The 22,374-nt window shown below is 47.7% G+C and overlaps 1 protein-coding gene across 6 annotated transcripts in view; it reads left to right on the top strand.

Annotated features, from left to right (window-relative positions):
* MYO18B (myosin XVIIIB) overlaps positions 1-22,374 on the top strand; it is a 1,127,577-nt gene that overhangs the window by 1,038,810 nt on the left and 66,393 nt on the right. For all 6 annotated transcript variants that reach the window (XM_063913212.1, XM_063913213.1, XM_063913208.1 and 3 more), the window contains exon 41: positions 5,616-5,749. In XM_063913212.1, coding sequence (XP_063769282.1) covers positions 5,616-5,749 — 134 coding nt within the window. The remainder of the gene's footprint in view (positions 1-5,615; positions 5,750-22,374) is intronic.

The raw sequence follows: 22,374 nt of genomic DNA, 5'->3' as shown, positions 1-22,374 counted from the left end.
ACATTATGCCACACACCGTAATGCCCATTACACATTAAGTCCTACAGTAAGGCTTCTAATTACTTTTCAATTACCTGCTCATTGTCAGGGGTTTCATGCACTGGGTGTCATGCTCATTGCCAGGGGTTTCATGCTCTTGGTTCCATGCACGGTGCCAGGGGTTTTCATGCTCAGGGTGTCATGCTCGTTGCCAGGGGTTTCATGCACTGGGTGTCATGCTCGTTGCCAGGTGTTTCATGCACTGGGTGTCATGCTCGTTGCCAGGTGTTTCATGCACTGGGTGTCATGCTCGTTGCTAGGAGGTAGTCCTTGTTGCTAGGGCTGTGCTCCCAGTGCCACATATGTCCCCAGTGCCAGATATTCCCCCACGGTGCCAGGTACTCACATGCCCCAGTGCCAAATATAGCCCCCCCCATGTGCCAGGTACACATATACCCCCCCAGTGCCACATATGCCCCCAGTGCCAGATATTCCCCCCCAGTGCCATATATGCCCCCAGTGCCAGATATTCCCCTAGTGCCATATATGCCCCCAGTGCCAGATATTCCCCCCAGTGCCATATATGCCCCCAGTGCCAGATATTCCCCCCCAGTGCCATATATGCCCCCAGTGCCAGATATTCTCCCCCAGTGCCATATATTCCCCAGTGCCATATATGCCCCCAGTGCCAGATATTCCCCCCCAGTGCCATATATGCCCCCAGTGCCAGATACTCCCCCCCAGTGCCATATATGCCCCCAGTGCCAGATATTCTCCCCCAGTGCCATATATGCCCCAGTGCCAGATATCCCCCCCCCAGGGCCATATATGCCCCCAGTGCCAGATATTCCCCCCAGTGCCAGATATCCCCCCCCCCAGTGCCATATATGCCCCCAGTGCCAGATATTCCCCCCAGTGCCAGATATTCCCCCCGTGCCATATATGCCCCCAGTGCCAGATATTCCCCCCCCAGTGCCATATATGCCCCCAGTGCCAGATATTCCCCCCCAGTGCCATATATGCCCCCAGTGCAAGATATTCCCCCCCAGTGCCATATATGCCCCCAGTGCCAGATATTCCCCCCCCGTGCCATATATGCCCCCAGTGCCATATATGCCCCAGTGCCAGATATTCCCCCCAGTGCCAGATATTCCCCCCCAGTGCCATATATGCCCCCAGTGCCAGATATTCCACCCCAGTGCCAGATATTCTCCCCCAGTGCCATATATGCCCCAGTGCCAGATATCCCCCCCCCAGTGCCATATATGCCCCCAGTGCCAGATATTCCCCCCAGTGCCAGATATCCCCCCCCAGTGCCATATATGCCCCCAGTGCCAGATATTCCCCCCAGTGCCAGATATCCCCCCCCCCCATGCCATATATGCCCCCAGTGCCAGATATTCCCCCCAGTGCCATATATGCCCCCAGTGCCAGAAATTTTCCCCCCAGTGCCAGATATCCCCCCCCCAGTGCCATATATGCCCCCAGTGCCAGATATTCCCCCCAGTGCCAGATATTCCCCCCGTGCCATATATGCCCCCAGTGCCAGATATTCCCCCCCAGTGCCATATATGCCCCCAGCGCCAGATATTCCCCCCCAGTGCCATATATGCCCCCAGTGCCAGATATTCCACCCCAGTGCCATATATGCCCCCGCCGCCGCTTTTTGGAGGGACACGGAGGGCACAGCTCGCCTCTCCTGTGTCCCTCCTGCATCATCTCCGGCGGCCGCGGGTCTAATAGGGGGAAGTGCCGGTTCGTGAGCCAATTAGAGCTCACGGACGGCACTTCCCCCTATTAGACCCGCGGCCGCCGGAGATGATGCAGGAGGGACACAGGGAGGCGCGCTGTGCCCTCCGTGTCCCTCCAACAAGCGGCGGAGGGAAGGAGACCGCAGACTGACATGCGGACGCTCGTCCGCATGTCAGTCTGCTGTAAATCAGTGGCGCCCCCGCAGCCCCTCGCCCCCAAGCCACCGCGGGGGCAGTAGTTACGCCACTGCTGCTCACATGTGTTCTTTTCCTGCAGCCAGCTCTGGGTCCTAAAGTCCTCTTTATTGCAGAGCTCACTGCAGACTTATGCTGTTCACAGTAAAAAGGGCAACTAAAAGGGAGTCAACCCCTGCAGTCCCTGGGGAAATTTTGACCATGCCTCTACCTGGGTGTCAACAAGGAGGGGGCACATAGGGCTGTGGGCTGCATGTCTCAGCAACTAGCAGCCCAGAGACACACTGGCACTTGTAGTTCACCAGTCCCGGGGGGTACCACATTCTGTATTGAATACAGTATTAATATTTATCACTATAGATTGTCTAAAGTATAGGCTGTATCAAACATATTTAAATCATAAAAAGTAAATGAGATAAGTGGTCAGGAAACGGTTAAATATACCATAATAAATACACAAACATAATTGAACCAGTACTGATCTTTCTAAGCACCAATGTTCCCTCCTCATGGTAAGGCTCCAGTCTCCTCTTCATGGTAGCTACTCTCTGGTTCAGTGCACTGATTGAGGAATCAGTTCCAAACTCACAACAAATTTGGTAGAAGAAGCTGCTACCACTGGACATGTGCAGCAGCTCTGCTCTGTCCTTTAAGTTCTAGTAAACGCATTATGGCCCTCATTCCGAGTTGATCGGTCGCAAGGCGAATTTAGCAGAGTTACACACGCTAAGCCGCCGCCTACTGGGAGTGTATCTTAGCATCTTAAAATTGCGACCGATGTATTCGCAATATTGCGATCACAAACTACTTAGCAGTTTTAGAGTAGCTCCAGACTTACTCTGCCTGTGCGATCAGTTCAGTGCTTGTCGTTCCTGGTTTGACGTCACAAACACACCCAGCGTTCGCCCAGACACTCCTCCGTTTCTCCAGCCACTCCTGCGTTTTTTCCGGAAACGGTAGCGTTTTCATCCACACGCCCCTAAAACGCCGTGTTTCCGCCCAGTAACACCCATTTCCTGTCAATCACATTACGATCGCCGGAGCGATGAAAAAGCCATGAGTAAAAATACTATCTTCATTGTTAAATTACTTGGCGCAGTCGCAGTGCGAATATTGCGCATGCGTACTAAGCGGATTTTCATTGCGATGCGATGAAAAATACCGACCGATCAACTCGGAATGAGGGCCTATATACCATTGCTAGTGTTGCCATAATTTCAGCCACTTGCCAAGAGGAGGAGGTTTTCTGGGTAATTGTACCCCGCCCCCCCCCCCCCCCCCCCCCTCCTCCCCTGCGTTTGCCTATGGGAATGTTCACTGTTACAGCACATGATCACTACAGAAAAGTTTATCTGTAATATTCTGTAACAGCAATTGTTGACAACTCTATTCATGAAGCAGTGAAAACTGTGGTGAAGTGAGCCAGTGGAAAAGAACCAATCAGAATTAAAGTAACATTTATAATTTTCATACTATAAAATTATACAGAGCAGCTGATTGGTTGTCATGGGCAACTTCTCCACTGGCTCACTTCTCCACTCTTTTCACGGCTTCATGAATAGACCCCGTAAATGTATTCAATTTATCTTGAAACAGACAGTTTACACGTGTGAACTAAACTAACCTGCACAATGCACATTGTAAAACATGTTTGACTTTTTCCAATTTAGTTTGATCTAAAATTGTAAAAGTTCTAATTTCATAATTTTGTAATGGTTTATATAAGTGACTCAAGAGTTGGTAGCTGGTTTAAGCATCTCTAGACAGAGAAGAGTCTTAAGTTTTGTCCTATCTCCTACTTCACATCACAAATGAATATTTTAAAAAAAATGTTGGGGCTAAAATGCACTAACTCAATATAATGAATTTATAGTGCCAAGCAGATCAGTTCAAATTCTGCCATTCACCGAAATGAGGTGCTGGACCCCCCACAAAATATAAAAGGTATACTGTAGATATACAACACAGGGGGCTAAAATTAAACTGTAAACATATACAATTTACTCAGTGTGGGACTGGGGCATGTGGTGCCCACCTGGGAATGCAGTGGTAAGGGCCCAAGCTAAGGTGTCTGGCCAGCAGAGGAGCTGTGGCTAACCATTAGAGAAAATATATGCCCAGATTTATCAAGCATTGGAGAGTGATAAATTGCATGGTGATAAAGTACCAGCCAACCAGATCCTGTCATTTTTCAAACACATGCCCAGATTTATCTAGCCTTGGAGAGTAATAAATATCACGGTGATAAAGTACCAACCAATCAGTTCCCAACTACCATGTTACAGGCTGTGTTTGAAAAATGACAGCTAGGAGCTCACGGGTTGGTACTTTATCACTGTGCTATTTATCACCCTCCACGGCTTGATAAATCTGGACCACAGTCTGTGACATGGAAGTTAGCAGCTGATTAGTTGGTACTTTATTACTGTTTATCACTCTCCAATGCTTGATAAATAGGGGCCATACAAGGAACAGCCCCACCTTTATAAAGTAGGGGAGAGTGATATGTCAGGACTTCCCACTGTGATTGGCAATAGGGCTAATCTTAGTGTCATTTCCATAGAAACAAACCAAGCTTCCAAGTTCATCCTTGGTCCTCCACAAAGTTACTAACACTCTAGTAAAGTGTCAATGTATAATTTGACTGCACAGTTTAGAACCTGACTCCTAGAGAAGGGGGTGGGCCCTCAGGCAGTCCCATTCAACTTAGTGCATATAATGTCTATTAGTTAGGATCACATTTGGTAATGGAGTCTCTAACAACACTTTAGAACCTAGGTTAGGAGTAGTTAAGTGACAGCGAGTGTGAGAAAGCATTTTGTTAGTTGGTTTCAAGCCAGAAAAGAGATAAATACCTGTAATGCATATCAATATATGCAATCCTGTTGGTCTAAGTTTTTCCAGGCAATAGTTAATCCGTTGTGCAGTCTTCTGTGATTACCAGCCCGGTTTTAATCTCTTAATATTGATCTGCCATATAAGTAATGTAACAGCATTAGTAGAGTCAATCTTTACACTTTTCTCTGCCTAACCAAATTGCTAGTTTAATATCGTATCCTACAACCAGTGTTGAATAGAGTATATACTGTAGTATACTGTAGGTAAGGATAGGGCAGGGTAAATTCTAGATAACCAGCAATACTGTGAATACATGGAGAGTCACCCTTGAAGAGGTTTCGTGGCAGTAATCTCCAAGGAGATAACTATTTGTAAAGGCCCATACACATTAGACGATGTCACTCTGTGAGCGCCGTCGTCTAATGTTTCCCCCTCCCGGGCCGGCCGGTCGGCGGCCGACTGTACACACTGAGCGATATGACAGCTCATATCGCTCAGTGATGTCACGCCTCCGCCAGCCGTGCATGCAGGTCGTGGACGACAGTCCAGATCCTGCATGCATGTCCTACCGACAGCGACGAACGTTGCTGACCCGCGGGGCCGCACATCGGTCGTTTCGCTGGCGGCATACACACTTGCCGATAAAATGAGCGACATCGCTCAGGGAGGGGGAAAATGAGCGACGTCGCTCATGTTAATGGCAAGTGTGTATAGGCATTTAGTCATGGACTGGGATCATATTTATTTAAAATTAATCAGTAAAAACTAAACAAAAGCAAAGTGGAATCTTAGAGATGAATTAAAGCTCTTCTTGTCTCTTGCTGTAATAATGCCTCTGCTATTTCTCCACAGGAAACACAGGTATATGAGCTCACAGCAGTGAGGCAAACATTGCAAGCTGATTTAGAGATATCAATTCGACGTATTGCTGACTTACAGGCAGCACTGGAAGAGGTTGAATCCAGTGATGACAGTGACACAGAAAGGTATTTTCCTTCATTTGTAGTGCTGCATATTACGATAAAGTATACCCAGAAGTAGTCACATGTATAATAATTCTCTACTTCACTCCCTATTTCACACTTCCAAAGGAGAAAAAAATATTCTGAGATAATTAAAAATAAATGCAGGCTTGCTTTATTTACACATTACTAGAACTGGCTGGCTATGTAAGCCTGAATGAGTTCAGGTGCACATCATTAGTGATACATTTCTTACAATAAATTGAATATTTTCAATCAATGTGCAGGAACCATGGTTCATAGAACTATAGTCAGAGAACTGTGAAGAGCCACAGATCCTGCTATATGAGAGAAGTGTTATGTACAGTAAGTTCATCCCTTTAAACAGAAAACTAGGTTTGATACTTAACACTGAAAGGACAACAGAGTACAATTACAAAGATGAAGGGGGTATAGTTAAGTGGCCGGCAGTCAGGATACCGCCGGTCACAATACCGGCACCTACATCTCGCACCCTCACCATCCCGACAGTCGGCATGCTGACCAACAGAGGCTATTCCCACTCGTGGGTGTCCACGACACCCATAGAGTGGGAATAGAACTTGTGACGAGCGCAGTGAGCGCAGCAAGCCTGCAAGGGGCTTTGTTCCGCAGACCCCTCCCTCCCCCCACCCCCCTGCCGGGCAAGGGGGGGGGGATCCCGCCGTCAGTATTGTTGGTTTAGAGCAAATATTTACATGGTATTCTATTTTTAATTACATGTGCACATTTGTTAAAATACTGTAGGTAAGTACTGTAAGCCTTGTACCCCATCTAGAGGTGTGTGCATGAATATTCATATAGCCCTAGCTAGTATTATTGCTGAATATAGGGTTTTTCCTATTTATCAAAGGCTACTGCAGTGGCCATTGTTGAAATAAATGTGTACTATTGCCGATAGCAATGGCAGAGTAATAGTATGCACCAGCGGATCCCTCAAAGTCATGAAACAGCCCAGTACTTAACCAGAGGAGTGTTTTCTGTAGCAACAATGTGGATGTACGACCGTACTCACAGAAGTGCACATAACAGACTCTAAGGGGTAAATTTACTAAAATCAGATTTTGTCTATCATTTTCTAGGATGCAATAGATAATGATAGACAGAATCTGATTGGTTGCTATGGGCAACATCATCAATTTTTATTTTTAGAAGCTTTAGTAAATTTACCCCTTAGCATGGAGCGGAGCATACAGACCATTAGCTGGTGACTGTATATAGGGGGTCATTCCGAGTGGTTCGCTCATTATTATTTTTCGCTACGGAGCGATTAGTCGCAAACTGCGCATGCGCGATGTTCGCAGTGCGCCTGCGCCAAGTAAAGTAGCACAAAAGTTTGATATTTTACTCACGTCCTAACGAGGATTTTTCATCGTTCTGGTGATCGGAGTGTGATTGACAGGAAGTGGGTGTTTCTGGGCGGATACTTGCCGTTTTATGGGAGTGTGCGGATAAACGCTTGCGTTTCTGGGAAAAACGCGGGAGTGTCTGAAGAAACGGGGGAGTGTCTGGGCGTCAAACAGGAACGAAAGTGACTGAACTGATCGCAGTGTAGGAGTAAGTCTGGAGCTACTCAGAAACTGCTAAGAAATTTCTAATCGCAATTCTGCTATTCTTTTGTTCGCAATTCTGCTAAGATAAAATACACTCCCACAGGGCGGCGGCTTAGCGTGTGCAATGCTGCTAAAAGCAGCTAGCGAGCGAACAACTCGGAATGAGGGCCATAGGTAGCAGTGAAGGATTCAAGCAGTGATTTGGGGTGTGAAATGGATGTGTTCCGCAACTCAGTGAGCTATGTTGAGTGTTACCAGTGGTAACCATTGTTGGAAGTCTCTGGCAGTACCTTCCATATATACAAAGCATCGCTTATATAAAATATACAGTGGCAGCTGACGACAGCAGGGGATCCATAACGGAAAAATGCATTTTTTTCCTAAAGTAGTTTCATAAAGTCGTTATGGGAGGGAAGCGGTATCAGCTCACGTTATGGGGGTCATTCCGAGTTGATCGCTAGCTGCCGTTGTTCGCTGCGCAGCGATCAGGCTAAAAATTGGCACTTCTGTGCATGCGTATGGTACGCAATGCGCACGCGCGGCGTACTTTCACAACAAACGATGCAGTTTCACAAAAGGTCTAGCAACGCTTTTCAGTCGTACTGCTGGCCGCAGAGTGATTGACAGGAAGTGGGTGTTTCTGGGTGGTAACTGACCGTTTTCGGGGAGTGTGTGTAAAAACACAGGCGTGACAGTTAGAAACGCAGGCGTGGCTGGGCGAATGCAGGGCGTGTTCGTGACGTCAAAACAGGAAACAAACAGTCTGAAGTGATCGCAAGCTAGGAGTAGGTCTGGAGCTACTCAGAAACTGCTTGAAAATATTTTGCAGCAGCGCTGCGATCCTTTCGTTCACACTTCTGCTAAGCTAAGATACACTCCCAGAGGGCAGCGGCTTAGCGTTTGCACGGCTGCTAAAAGCAGCTAGCGAGCGATCAACTCGGAATTAGGGCCTATGTGCACTGATACCATTTCTCCCATGTGTGACAGCAGCGGTGTGTTTCCAGTGACAGGCACTGTGCACCCCTGTCATTATCGATGCTGCTATCTTAAAGACAGCATCCAGGCACGCAGGGGCATCAGTGCTGACCATTCCGACACCTGCAGCTATAAATTTGGACAGCTGCAGGTGTCAATGCCCTATCTACACAGCAGGGACAGTGCTGTCACTGGTTGTGGTGGGTGCCGGCTCCGGGCTGCATGTGAGTTCTCTTGTGAGTAGCGAGATTCCGCACATGTGCACTGGAGCTGGCTAGGCAGGGAGACACGCCTAGTGCTGATACGAAGTGGTTTAAGGCGGGTATCACCTGAGAGGGGAGTTTTCACTCCCTCGCACCGTCAGACAAGATGATCATATATTTTGACGGAGTGGTTTCTTGCTTCGCCTCGGTAGTGCGGTGAAGCAGGAAGTTTTATAGCAGCACAATTGATGCCACTATAATACATTTCCCCCATTGTCACCAGTCACTATATTGACCTCAGCATGCGAGCACTGGGATCCCAACATGGATGAAATGCTACTGTACTTGGAGCATTCCACACCCATGCATTTTTATAAATTTAAACATGCAGGTAAGCATGTGGTAAAAATAAGATTTTACTCACCGGTAAATCTATTTCTCGTAGTCCGTAGTGGATGCTGGGAACTCCGTAAGGACCATGGGGAATAGACGGGCTTCGCAGGAGACTGGGCACTCTAAAAGAAAGATTAGGTGTTATCTGGTGTGCACTGGCTCCTCCCTCTATGCCCCTCCTCCAGACCTCAGTTAGGATACTGTGCCCGGAAGAGCTGACACAATAAGGAAGGATTTTGAATCCCGGGTAAGACTCATACCAGCCACACCAATCACACCGTATAACTCGTGATACTACACCCAGTTAACAGTATGAAATATAACTGAGCCTCTCAACAGATGGCTCAACAATAACCCTTAGTTAGGCAATAACTACATACAAGTATTGCAGACAATCCGCACTTGGGATGGGCGCCCAGCATCCACTACGGACTACGAGAAATAGATTTACCGGTAAGTAAAATCTTATTTTCTCTGACGTCCTAGTGGATGCTGGGAACTCCGTAAGGACCATGGGGATTATACCAAAGCTCCCAAACGGGCGGGAGAGTGCGGATGACTATGCAGCACCGAATGAGAGAACTCAAGGTCCTCCTCAGCCAGGGTATCAAATTTGTAGAATTTAGCAAACGTGTTTGCCCCTGACCAAGTTGCAGCTCGGCAAAGTTGTAAAGCCGAGACCCCTCGGGCAGCCGCCCAAGATGAGCCCACTTTCCTCGTGGAATGGGCTTTTACTGATTTAGGATGCGGCAATCCAGCCGCAGAATGCTCCAGCTGAATTGTGCTACAAATTCAGCGAGCAATAGTCTGCTTAGAAGCAGGAGCACCTATTTTGTTGGGTGCCTACAGGATAAAAAGCGAGTCAGTCTTCCTGACTCCAGCCGTCCTGGAAATATAAATTTTTAAGGCCCTGACTACGTCCAGTAACTTGGAATCTTCCAAGTCCCTAGTAGCCGCAGGCACTACAATAGGTTGGTTCAAGTGAAAAGCTGATACCACCTTAGGGAGAAACTGGGGACGAGTCCTCAATTCTGCCCTATCCATATGGAAAATCAGATAAGGGCTTTTACATGACAAAGCCGCCAATTCTGACACACGCCTGGCCGAAGCCAAGGCCAATAACATGACCACTTTCCACGTGAGATATTTCAAATCCACAGTTTTAAGTGGCTCAAACCAATGTGATTTTAAGAAACTCAACACCACGTTGAGATCCCAAGGTGCCACAGGAGGCACAAAAGGGGGTTGAATATGTAGCACTCCCTTTACAAATGTCTGAACTCCAGGCAATGAAGCCAGTTCTTTCTGGAAGAAAATCGACAGAGCCGAAATCTGGACCTTAATGGAACCCAAGTTTAGGCCCATAGTCACTCCTGACTGTAGGAAGTGCAGAAAACGACCCAGCTGAAATTCCTCTGTTGGGGCCTTCCTGGCCTCACACCACGCAACATATTTTCGCCAAATACGGTGATAATGGTTTGCGGTTACTTCTTTCCAGGCTTTTATCAGCGTAGGAATGACTTCCTCCGGAATGCCCTTTTCCTTTAGGATCCGGAATTCAACCGCCATGCCGTCAAACGCAGCCGCGGTAAGTCTTGGAACAGACAGGGCCCCTGTTGTAGCAGATCCTGTCTGAGCGGTAGAGGCCATGGGTCCTCTGATATCATTTCTTGAAGTTCTGGGTACCAAGCTCTTCTTGGCCCATCCGGAACCACGAGTATCGTTCTTACTCCTCGTTTTCTTATTATTCTCAGTACCTTTGGTATGAGAGGCAGAGGAGGGAATACATAAACCGACTGGTACACCCACGGTGTCACTAGAGCGTCCACAGCTATTGCCTGAGAGTCCCTTGACCTGGCGCAATATCTAGTTTTTTTGTTTAGGCGGGACGCCATCATGTCCACCTGTGGCCTTTCCCAACGGTTTACCAACAGTTGGAAGACTTCTGGATGAAGTCCCCACTCTCCCGGGTGTAGGTCGTGTCTGCTGAGGAAGTCTGCTTCCCAGTTGTCCACTCCCGGAATGAACACTGCTGACAGTGCTAAGACGTGATTTTCCGCCCATCGGAGAATCCTTGTGGCTTCTGCCATCGCCATCCTGCTTCTTGTGCCGCCCTGTCGGTTTACATGGGCGACTGCCGTGATGTTGTCTGATTGGATCAGTACTGGCTGGTTTTGAAGCAGAGGCCTTGCCAGACTTAGGGCATTGTAAATTGCCCTCAGTTCCAGAATATTTATGTGTAGGGACGACTCCTGACTTGACCAAAGTCCTTGGAAATGTCTTCCCTGTGTGACTGCCCCCCAGCCTCGAAGGCTGGCATCCGTGGTTACCAGGACCCAGTCCTGTATGCCGAATCTGCGGCCCTCTTGAAGATGAGCACTCTGCAGCCACCACAGTAGAGATACCCTGGTCCTTGGAGACAGGGTTATCAGCCGATGCATCTGAAGATGCGATTCCGACCACTTGTCCAAGAGGTCCCACTGAAAGGTTCTTGCATGGAACCTGCCGAATGGAATTTTGCTTCGTAAGAAGCTACCATTTTCCCCAGGACTCATGTGCAGTGATGCACCGATACCTGTTTTGGTTTCAGGAGGTCTCTGACTAGAGATGACAGCTCCTTGGCTTTCTCCTGCGGGAGAAACACTTTTTTCTGTTCTGTGTCCAGAACCATCCCCAGGAACAGTAGGCGTGTGGTAGGAACCAGCTGTGACTTTGGAATGTATAGAATCCATCCGTGCTGTTGTAGCACTTCCCGAGATAGTGCTACTCCGACCAACAACTGCTCCTTGGACCTCGCCTTTATAAGGTGATCGTCCAAGTACGGGATAATTAAAACTCCCTTTTTTCGAAGGAGTATCATCATTTCTGCCATTACCTTGGTAAAGACCCTCGGTGCCGTGGACAGTCCAAACGGCAGTGTTTGGAATTGGTAATGGCAATCCTGTACCACAAATCTGAGGTACTCCTGGTGAGGATGGTAAATGGGGACATGTAGGTAAGCATCCTTGATGTCCAGGGATACCATGTAATCCCCCTCCTCCAGGCTTGCAATAACCGCCCTGAGCGATTCCATCTTGAACTTGAATTTTTTTATGTATGTGTTCAAGGATTTCAAATTTAAAATGGGTCTCACCGAACCGTCCGGTTTCGGTACCACAAACAGTGTGGAATAGTAACCCCGTCCTTGTTGAAGTAGGGGCACCTTGACTATCACCTGCTGGGAATACAGCTTGTGAATTGCCTGCCTGAGGGAGTTGTCGCCAAGGCAGATTTGAGGAAGCGGCGGGGGGGAGACACCTCGAATTCCAGCTTGTACCCCTGAGATACTACTTGAAGGATCCAGGGATCCACCTGTGAGCGAGCCCACTGATCGCTGAAATTTTTGAGGCGTCCCCCCACCGTACCTGGCTACGCCTGTGGAGCCCCCGCGTCATGCGGTGGACTCAGAGGAAGCGGGGGAAGAATTTTGATTCTGGGAACTGGCTGACTGGTGCAGCTTTTTCCCTCTTCCCTCGTCTCTGTGCAGAAAGGAAGCGCCTTTGACCCGCTTGCTTTTCTGAAGCCGAAAGGACTGTACCTGATAATACAGTGCTTTCTTAGGCTGTGAGGAAACCTGAGGTAAAAATTTTTCTTCCCAGCTGTTGCTGTGGATACGAGGTCCCAGAGACCATCCCCAAACAGTTCCTCACCCTTATAAGGCTCTATGTGCCTTTTAAAGTCAGCATCACCTGTCCAGTGTCTGGTCTCTAATACCCTCCTGACAGAATGGACATTGCATTAATTTTGGATGCCAGCCGGCAAAATATCCCTCTGTGCATCCCTCATATATAAGACGACATCTTATGTCCGCAAAATAGTATCCCTGTTTGACAGGGTTACAGACCACGCTGCAGCAGCACTATCTGCAGGTCTCAGTCTAGTAACTGAGTGTGTAAATACAGACTTCAGGATAGCCTCCTGCTTTTTATCAGCAGGTACCTTCAAAGTGGCCGTATCCTAAGACGGCAGTGCCACCTTTTTTGACAAACGTGTGAGCGCCTTATCCACCCTAGGGGATATCTCCCAGCGTAACTTATCCTCTGGCGGGAAAGGGTACGCCATCAGTAACTTTTTAGAAATTACCAGTTTCTTATCGGGGGAACCCACGCTTTTTCACACTTCATTCACGCATTTGATGGGGGAACAAAACACTGCCTGCTTTTTCTCCCCAAACATAAAATCCATTTATAGTGGTACTTGGGTTAATGTCAGAAATGTGTAACACATTTTTTTATTGCCGGCATCATGTAACGGATGTTCCTAGTGGATTGTGTATATGTCTCAACCTCGTCGACACTGGAGTCAGACTCCGTGTCGACATCTGTGTCTGCCATCTGAGGGAGCGGGCGTTTTTGAGCCCCTGATGGCCTTTGAGACGCCTGGGCAGGCGCGGGCTGAGAAGCCGGCTGTCCCATAGCTGTTACGTCATCCAGCCTTTTATGTAAGGAGTTGACACTGTCGGTTTATACCTTCCACCTATCCATCCACTCTGGTGTCGGCCCCACAGGGGGCGACATCACATTTATCGGCATCTGCTCTGCCATCACATAAGCCTCCTCATCAAACGTGTCGACACAGCCGTACCGACACACCGCACACACACAGGGAATGCTCTGACTGAGGACAGGACCCCACACAGCCCTTTGGGGAGACAGAGAGAGAGTATGCCAGCACACACCAGAGCGCTATATAATTTAGGGATTAACACTATATTGAGTGATTTTTTCCCAATAGCTGCTTGTATATACAATATTGCGCCTAAATTTTGTGCCCCCCCTCTCTTTATAACCCTTTGAGCCTGCAAACTACAGGGGAGAGCCTGGGGAGCTGTCTTCCAGCTGCACTGTGAAGAGAAAATGGCGCCAGTGTGCTGAGGGAGATAGCTCCGCGCCTTTTTCGCGGACTTTTCTCCCGCTTTTTTATGGATTCTGGCAGGGGTATTTATCACATATATAGCCTCTGGGGCTATATATTGTGATATATTTGCCAGCCAAGGTGTTTTTATTGCTGCTCAGGGCGCCCCCCCCCAGCGCCCTGCACCCTCAGTGACCGGAGTGTGAAGTGTGCATGAGGAGCAATGGTGCACAGCTGCAGTGCTGTGCGCTACCTTGGTGAAGACTGATGTCTTCTGCCGCCGATTTTCCGGACCTCTTCTTGCTTCTGGCTCTGTAAGGGGGACGGCGGCGCGGCTCCGGGAACAAACACCAAGGCCAGTTCCATGCGGGCGATCCCTCTGGAGCTAATGGTGTCCAGTAGCCTAAGAAGCCCAAGCTAGCTGCAAGCAGGTAGGTTCGCTTCTTCTCCCCTTAGTCCCTCGATGCAGTGAGCCTGTTGCCAGCAGGTCTCACTGTAAAATAAAAAACCTAAAATAAACTTTCTTTCTAGGAGCTCAGGAGAGCCCCTAGTGTGCATCCAGCTCGGCCGGGCACAGAAATCTAACTGAGGTCTGGAGGAGGGGCATAGAGGGAGGAGCCAGTGCACACCAAATAGTACCTAATCTTTCTTTTAGAGTGCCCAGTCTCCTGCGGAGCCCGTCTATTCCCCATGGTCCTTACGGAGTTCCCAGCATCCACTAGGACGTCAGAGAAATACAATTAATAGTCAGCTGAACGGCAGTTCTTTAAGTTGTATGTTTTCATTTCTTAAATTGTGGTGCCATTCACTTCCCTATAGGTGTCCATTTAAAGGGTTCTACTAAAATGACCAGAATCTTTATTTTAGTGTACTGCAGCATCTTTTTGACTTGGATCCAAAATGATTTCATAGGAAATTACAGAAACATAACCAAATGCAGGAATTTACATTAAGATCCTGTCATAATAAGGACATTATGATATATCCTTTTTAAAGAAGCAATCAATCGCATAATATTTAGAACAGCATTATTATATACTAATGCACCACACACCTCAAGACAGACCTCAGGAAGGAAAGAACAATAGCCCTCATTCCGAGTTGATCGCTCGCTAGCTGTTTTTAGCAGCCGTGCAAACGCTAAGCCGCCGCCCTCCGGGAGTGTATCTTAGCTTTGCATAAGTGCGAACGAAAGGATCGCATCACTGCAGCAAAAAAAGATTGTGCAGTTTCAGAGTAGCTCCAGACCTACTCCTAGCTTGCAATCACTTCAGACTATTTAGTTCCTGTTTTAACGTCACGAACACGCCCTGCGTTCGGCCATCCACGCATGCGTTTCCCCAGGCATGCCTACGTTTGTATCTGACACGCCTGCGTTTTTACACACACTCCCCGAAAACGATCAGACACCACCCAGAAACACCCACTTCCTGTCAATCACTTTGCGGCCAGCAGTGTTTTGGATTCGGACGCGTTTTGGCAAAACCTCCCTGAAAATTTTTTGTCAAATTCGGGTGTGTTTTGGATTCAGGTGTTTTTTTTAAAAAAAAACCCTCAAAAACAGCTCAAATCATAGAATTTGGGGGTAATTTTGATCCCATAGTATTATTAACCTCAATAACCATAATTTCCACTCATTTCCAGTCTATTCTGAACACCTCACAATATTATTTGTAGTCCTAAAATTTGCACCGAGGTCGCTGGATGACTAAGCTAAGCGACCCAAGTGGCCGGCACAAACACCTGGCCCATCTAGGAGTGGCACTGCAGTGTTAGACAGGATAGCACTTAAAAAGTAGAGATGAGCGCCTGAAATTTTTCGGGTTTTGTGTTTTGGTTTTGGGTTCGGTTCCGCGGCCGTGTTTTGGGTTCGACCGCGTTTTGGCAAAACCTCACCGAATTTTTTTGTCGGATTCGGGTGTGTTTTGGATTCGGGTGTTTTTTTCAAAAAACCCTAAAAAACAGCTTAAATCATAGAATTTGGGGGTCATTTTGATCCCATATTATTATTAACCTCAAAAACCATAATTTCCACTCATTTTCAGTCTATTCTGAATACCTCACACCTCACAATATTATTTTTAGTCCTAAAATTTGCACCGAGGTCGCTGGATGACTAAGCTAAGCGACCCTAGTGGCCGACACAAACACCTGGCCCATCTAGGAGTGGCACTGCAGTGTCACGCAGGATGGCCCTTCCAAAAAACACTCCCCAAACAGCACATGATGCAAAGAAAAAAAGAGGTGCAATGAGGTAGCTGTGTGACTAAGCTCAGCGACCCAAGTGCCCGACACAAACACCTGGCCCATCTAGGAGTGGCACTGCAGTGTCACGCAGGATGTCCCTTCCAAAAAACCCTCCCCAAACAGCACATGACGCAAAGAAAAAAAGAGGCGCAATGAGGTAGCTGTGTGAGTAAGATTAGCGACCCTAGTGGCCGACACAAACACCGGGCCCATCTAGGAGTGGCACTGCAGTGTCACGCAGGATGTCCCTTCCAAAAAACCCTCCCCAAACAGCACATGACGCAAAGAAAAATAAAAGAAAAAAGAGGTGCAAGATGGAATTGTCCTTGGGCCCTCCCACCCACCCTTATGTTGTATAAACAGGACATGCACACTTTAACCAACCCATCATTTCAGTGACAGGGTCTGCCACATGACTGTGACTGATATGACGGGTTGGTTTGGACCCCCACCAAAAAAGAAGCAATTAATCTCTCCTTGCACAAACTGGCTCTACAGAGGCAAGATGTCCACCTCATCATCATCCTCCGATATATCACCGTGTACATCCCCCTCCTCACAGATTATCAATTCGTCCCCACTGGAATCCACCATCTCAGCTCCCTGTGTACTTTGTGGAGGCAATTGCTGCTGGTCAATGTCTCCGCGGAGGAATTGATTATAATTCATTTTAATGAACATCATCTTCTCCACATTTTCTGGATGTAACCTTGTACGCCGATTGCTGACAAGGTGAGCGGCGGCACTAAACACTCTTTCGGAGTACACACTTGTGGGAGGGCAACTTAGGTAGAATAAAGCCAGTTTGTGCAAGGGCCTCCAAATTGCCTCTTTTTCCTGCCAGTATAAGTACGGACTGTGTGACGTGCCTACTTGGATGCGGTCACTCATATAATCCTCCACCATTCTTTCAATGTTGAGAGAATCATATGCAGTGACAGTAGACGACATGTCCGTAATCGTTGTCAGGTCCTTCAGTCCGGACCAGATGTCAGCATCAGCAGTCGCTCCAGACTGCCCTGCATCACCGCCAGCGGGTGGGCTCGGAATTCTGAGCCTTTTCCTCGCACCCCCAGTTGCGGGAGAATGTGAAGGAGGAGATGTTGACAGGTCGCGTTCCGCTTGACTTGACAATTTTGTCACCAGCAGGCCTTTGCACCCCAGCAGACTTGTGTCTGCCGGAAAGAGAGATCCAAGGTAGGTTTTAAATCTAGGATCGAGCACGGTGGCCAAAATGTAGTGCTCTGATTTCAACAGATTGACCACCCGTGAATCCTTGTTAAGCGAATTAAGGGCTGCATCCACAAGTCCCACATGCCTAGCGGAATCGCTCCCTTTTAGCTCCTTCTTCAATGCCTCCAGCTTCTTCTGCAAAAGCCTGATGAGGGGAATGACCTGACTCAGGCTGGCAGTGTCTGAACTGACTTCACGTGTGGCAAGTTCAAAGGGCATCAGAACCTTGCACAACGTTGAAATCATTCTCCACTGCACTTGAGACAGGTGCATTCCACCTCCTATATCGTGCTCAATTGTATAGGCTTGAATGGCCTTTTGCTGCTCCTCCAACCTCTGAAGCATATAGAGGGTTGAATTCCACCTCGTTACCACTTCTTGCTTCAGATGATGGCAGGGCAGGTTCAGTAGTTTTTGGTGGTGCTCCAGTCTTCTGTACGTGGTGCCTGTACGCCGAAAGTGTCCCGCAATTCTTCTGGCCACCGACAGCATCTCTTGCACGCCCCTGTCGTTTTTTAAAAAATTCTGCACCACCAAATTCAAGGTATGTGCAAAACATGGGACGTGCTGGAATTTGCCCATATGTAATGCACACACAATATTGCTGGCGTTGTCCGATGCCACAAATCCACAGGAGAGTCCAATTGGGGTAAGCCATTCTGCGATGATCTTCCTCAGTTGCCGTAAGAGGATTTCAGCTGTGTGCGTATTCTGGAAAGCGGTGATACAAAGCGTAGCCTGCCTAGGAAAGAGTTGGCGTTTGCGAGATGCTGCTACTGGTGCCGCCGCTGCTGTTCTTGCGGCGGGAGTCCATACATCTACCCAGTGGGCTGTCACAGTCATATAGTCCTGACCCTGCCCTGCTCCACTTGTCCACATGTCCGTGGTTAAGTGGACATTGGGTACAACTGCATTTTTTAGGACACTGGTGAGTCTTTTTCTGACGTCCGTGTACATTCTCGGTATCGCCTGCCTACAGAAGTGGAACCTAGATGGTATTTGGTAACGGGGGCACACTGCCTCAATAAATTGTCTAGTTCCCTGTGAACTAACGGCGGATACCGGACGCACGTCTAACACCAACATAGTTGTCAAGGACTCAGTTATCCGCTTTGCAACAGGATGACTGCTGTGATATTTCATCTTCCTCGCAAAGGACTGTTGGACAGTCAATTGCTTACTGGAAGTAGTACAAGTGGGCTTACGACTTCCCCTCTGGGATGACCATCGACTCCCAGCAGCAACAACAGCAGCGCCAGCAGCAGTAGGCGTTACACGCAAGGATGCATCGGAGGAATCCCAGGCAGGAGAGGACTCGTCAGAATTGCCAGTGACATGGCCTGCAGGACTATTGGCATTCCTGGGGAAGGAGGAAATTGACACTGAGGGAGTTGGTGGGGTGGTTTGCGTGAGCTTGGTTACAAGAGGAAGGGATTTACTGGTCAGTGGACTGCTTCCGCTGTCGGCCCAAGTTTTTGAACTTGTCACTGACTTATTATGAATGCGCTGCAGGTGACGTATAAGGGAGGATGTTCCGAGGTGGTTAACGTCCTTACCCCTACTTATTACAGCTTGACAAAGGGAACACACGGCTTGACACCTGTTGTCCGCATTTCTGGTGAAATACTTCCACACCGAAGAGCTGATTTTTTTGGTATTTTCACCAGGCATGTCAACGGCCCTATTCCTCCCACGGACAACAGGTGTCTCCCCGGGTGCCTGACTTAAACAAACCACCTCACCATCAGAATCCTCCTGGTCAATTTCCTCCCCAGCGCCAGCAACACCCATATCCTCCTCATCCTGGTGTACTTCAACACTGACATCTTCAATCTGACTATCAGGAACTGGACTGCGGGTGCTCCTTCCAGCACTTGCAGGGGGCGTGCAAATGGTGGAAGGCGCATGCTCTTCACGTCCAGTGTTGGGAAGGTCAGGCATCGCAACCGACACAATTGGACTCTCCTTGTGGATTTGGGATTTCGAAGAACGCACAGTTCTTTGCGGTGCTACTGCTTTTGCCAGCTTGAGTCTTTTCATTTTTCTAGCGAGAGGCTGAGTGCCTCCATCCTCATGTGAAGCTGAACCACTAGCCATGAACATAGGCCAGGGCCTCAGCCGTTCCTTGCCACTCCGTGTGGTAAATGGCATATTGGCAAGTTTACGCTTCTCCTCCGACAATTTTATTTTAGGTTTTGGAGTCCTTTTTTTACTGATATTTGGTGTTTTGGATTTGACATGCTCTGTACTATGACATTGGGCATCGGCCTTGGCAGACGACGTTGCTGGCATTTCATCGTCTCGGCCATGACTAGTGGCAGCAGCTTCAGCACGAGGTGGAAGTGGATCTTGATCTTTCCCTAATTTTGGAACCTCAACATTTTTGTTCTCCATATTTTAATAGGCACAACTAAAAGGCACCTCAGGTAAACAATGGAGATGGATGGATACTAGTATTCAATTATGGATGGACTGCCGAGTGCCGACACAGAGGTAGCTACAGCCGTGGACTACCGTACTGTACTGTGTCTGCTGCTAAAATAGACTGGTTGATAAAGAGATGTAGTAGTAGTATGTATGTATAAAGAAGAAAGAAAAAAAAACCACGGGTAGGTGGTATACAATTATGGACGGACTGCCGAGTGCCGACACAGAGGTAGCTACAGCCGTGGACTACCGTACTGTACTGTGTCTGCTGCTAATATAGACTGGTTGATAAAGAGATGTAGTAGTAGTATGTATGTATAAAGAAGAAAGAAAAAAAAACCACGGGTAGGTGGTATACAATTATGGACGGACTGCCCAGTGCCGACACAGAGGTAGCTACAGCCGTGGACTACCGTACTGTACTGTGTCTGCTGCTAATATAGACTGGTTGATAAAGAGATGTAGTAGTAGTATGTATGTATAAAGAAGAAAGAAAAAAAAACCACGGGTAGGTGGTATACAATTATGGATGGACTGCCCAGTGCCGACACAGAGGTAGCTACTGCCGTGGACTACCGTACTGTACTGTGTCTGCTGCTAATATAGACTGGTTGATAAAGAGATGTAGTAGTAGTAGTATGTATGTATAAAGAAGAAAGAAAAAAAAACCACGGGTAGGTGGTATACAATTATGGACGGACTGCCCAGTGCCGACACAGAGGTAGCTACAGCCGTGGACTACCGTACTGTACTGTGTCTGCTGCTAATATAGACTGGTTGATAAAGAGATGTAGTAGTAGTATGTATGTATAAAGAAGAAAGAAAAAAAAACCACGGGTAGGTGGTATACAATTATGGACGGACTGCCCAGTGCCGACACAGAGGTAGCTACAGCCGTGGACTACCGTACTGTACTGTGTCTGCTGCTAATATAGACTGGTTGATAAAGAGATGTAGTAGTAGTAGTATGTATGTATAAAGAAGAAAGAAAAAAAAACCACGGGTAGGTATTATACAATTATGGACGGACTGCCGAGTGCCGACACAGAGGTAGCTACAGCCGTGGACTTCCGTACTGTACTGTGTCTGCTGCTAATATAGACTGGTTGATAAAGAGATGTAGTAGTAGTATGTATGTATAAAGAAGAAAGAAAAAAAAACCACGGGTAGGTGGTATACAATTATGGACGGACTGCCGAGTGCCGACACAGAGGTAGCTACAGCCGTGAACTACCGTACTGTGTCTGCTGCGACTGGATGATAAATAATGATATAAAAAATATATATATATCACTACTGCAGCCGGACAGGTATATATTATATAATGACGGACCTGCTGGACACTGTCTGTCAGCAGAATGAGTTTTTTATAGAATAAAAAAAAAACACCACACAAGTGAAGTCACACGACGAGTGTTTAACTTTTTCAGGCAATCACAATATAGTATACTATACTACTAACTATACTGGTGGTCAGTGTGGTCAGGTCACTGGTCAGTCACACTGGCAGTGGCACTCCTGCAGCAAAAGTGTGCACTGTTTAATTTTAATAATAATATGTACTCCTGGCTCCTGCTATAACCTATAACTGGCACTGCAGTGCTCCCCAGTCTCCCCCACAATTATAAGATGTGTGAGCTGAGCACAGTCAGATACGAGTGTTTAACTTTTTCAGGCAATCACAATATAGTATACTATACTACTAACTATACTGGTGGTCAGTGTGGTCAGGTCACTGGTCAGTCACACTGGCAGTGGCACTCCTGCAGCAAAAGTGTGCACTGTTTAATTTTAATAATAATATGTACTCCTGGCTCCTGCTATAACCTATAACTGGCACTGCAGTGCTCCCCAGTCTCCCCCACAATTATAAGATGTGTGAGCTGAGCACAGTCAGATATATACATAGATGATGCAGCACACTGGGCTGAGCAGTGCACACAGATATGGTATGTGACCGAGTCACTGTGTATCGTTTTTTTCAGGCAGAGAACGGATATATTAAATAAAACTGCACTGTCTGGTGGTCACTGTGGTCAGTCACTAGTAAACTCTGCACTCTCTACAGTTCCACAGTACTCCTAAGCTCCAGTAAATCAGGTCAATCTCTCTCTCTCTCTCTTCTAATCTAAATGGAGAGGACGCCAGCCACGTCCTCTCCCTATCAATCTCAATGCACGTGTGAAAATGGCGGCGACGCGCGGCTCCTTATATAGAATCCGAGTCTCGCGAGAATCCGACAGCGTCATGATGACGTTCGGGCGCGCTCGGGTTAACCGAGCAAGGCGGGAAGATCCGAGTCGCTCGGACCCATGAAAAAAAACATGAAGTTCGTGCGGGTTCGGATTCAGAGAAACCGAACCCGCTCATCTCTATTAAAAAGTATAGCCCCAAACATCACATGATGCAGAGATAAATAAATAAAAAAAGAGGTGCAAGATGGAATTGTCCTTAGGCCCTTCCACCCACCCTTATGTTGTATAAGCAGGACATGCACACTTTAACAAACCCATCATTTCAGTGACAGGGTCTGCCACACGACTGTGGCTGAAATTACTGGTTTGTTTGGGCCCCCACCAAAAAAGAAGCAATCAATCTCTCCTTGCACAAACTGGCTCTACAGAGGCAAGATGTCCACCTCCTCATCCGATTCCTCACCCCTTTCACTGTGTACATCCCCCTCCTC

Source organism: Pseudophryne corroboree, chromosome 1, assembly GCF_028390025.1.
Source record: "Pseudophryne corroboree isolate aPseCor3 chromosome 1, aPseCor3.hap2, whole genome shotgun sequence".
NCBI lineage: Eukaryota > Metazoa > Chordata > Amphibia > Anura > Myobatrachidae > Pseudophryne > Pseudophryne corroboree.
Note: the sequence above shows the minus strand (reverse complement) of the source record. Positions and strands in the feature narration are given on the sequence as shown.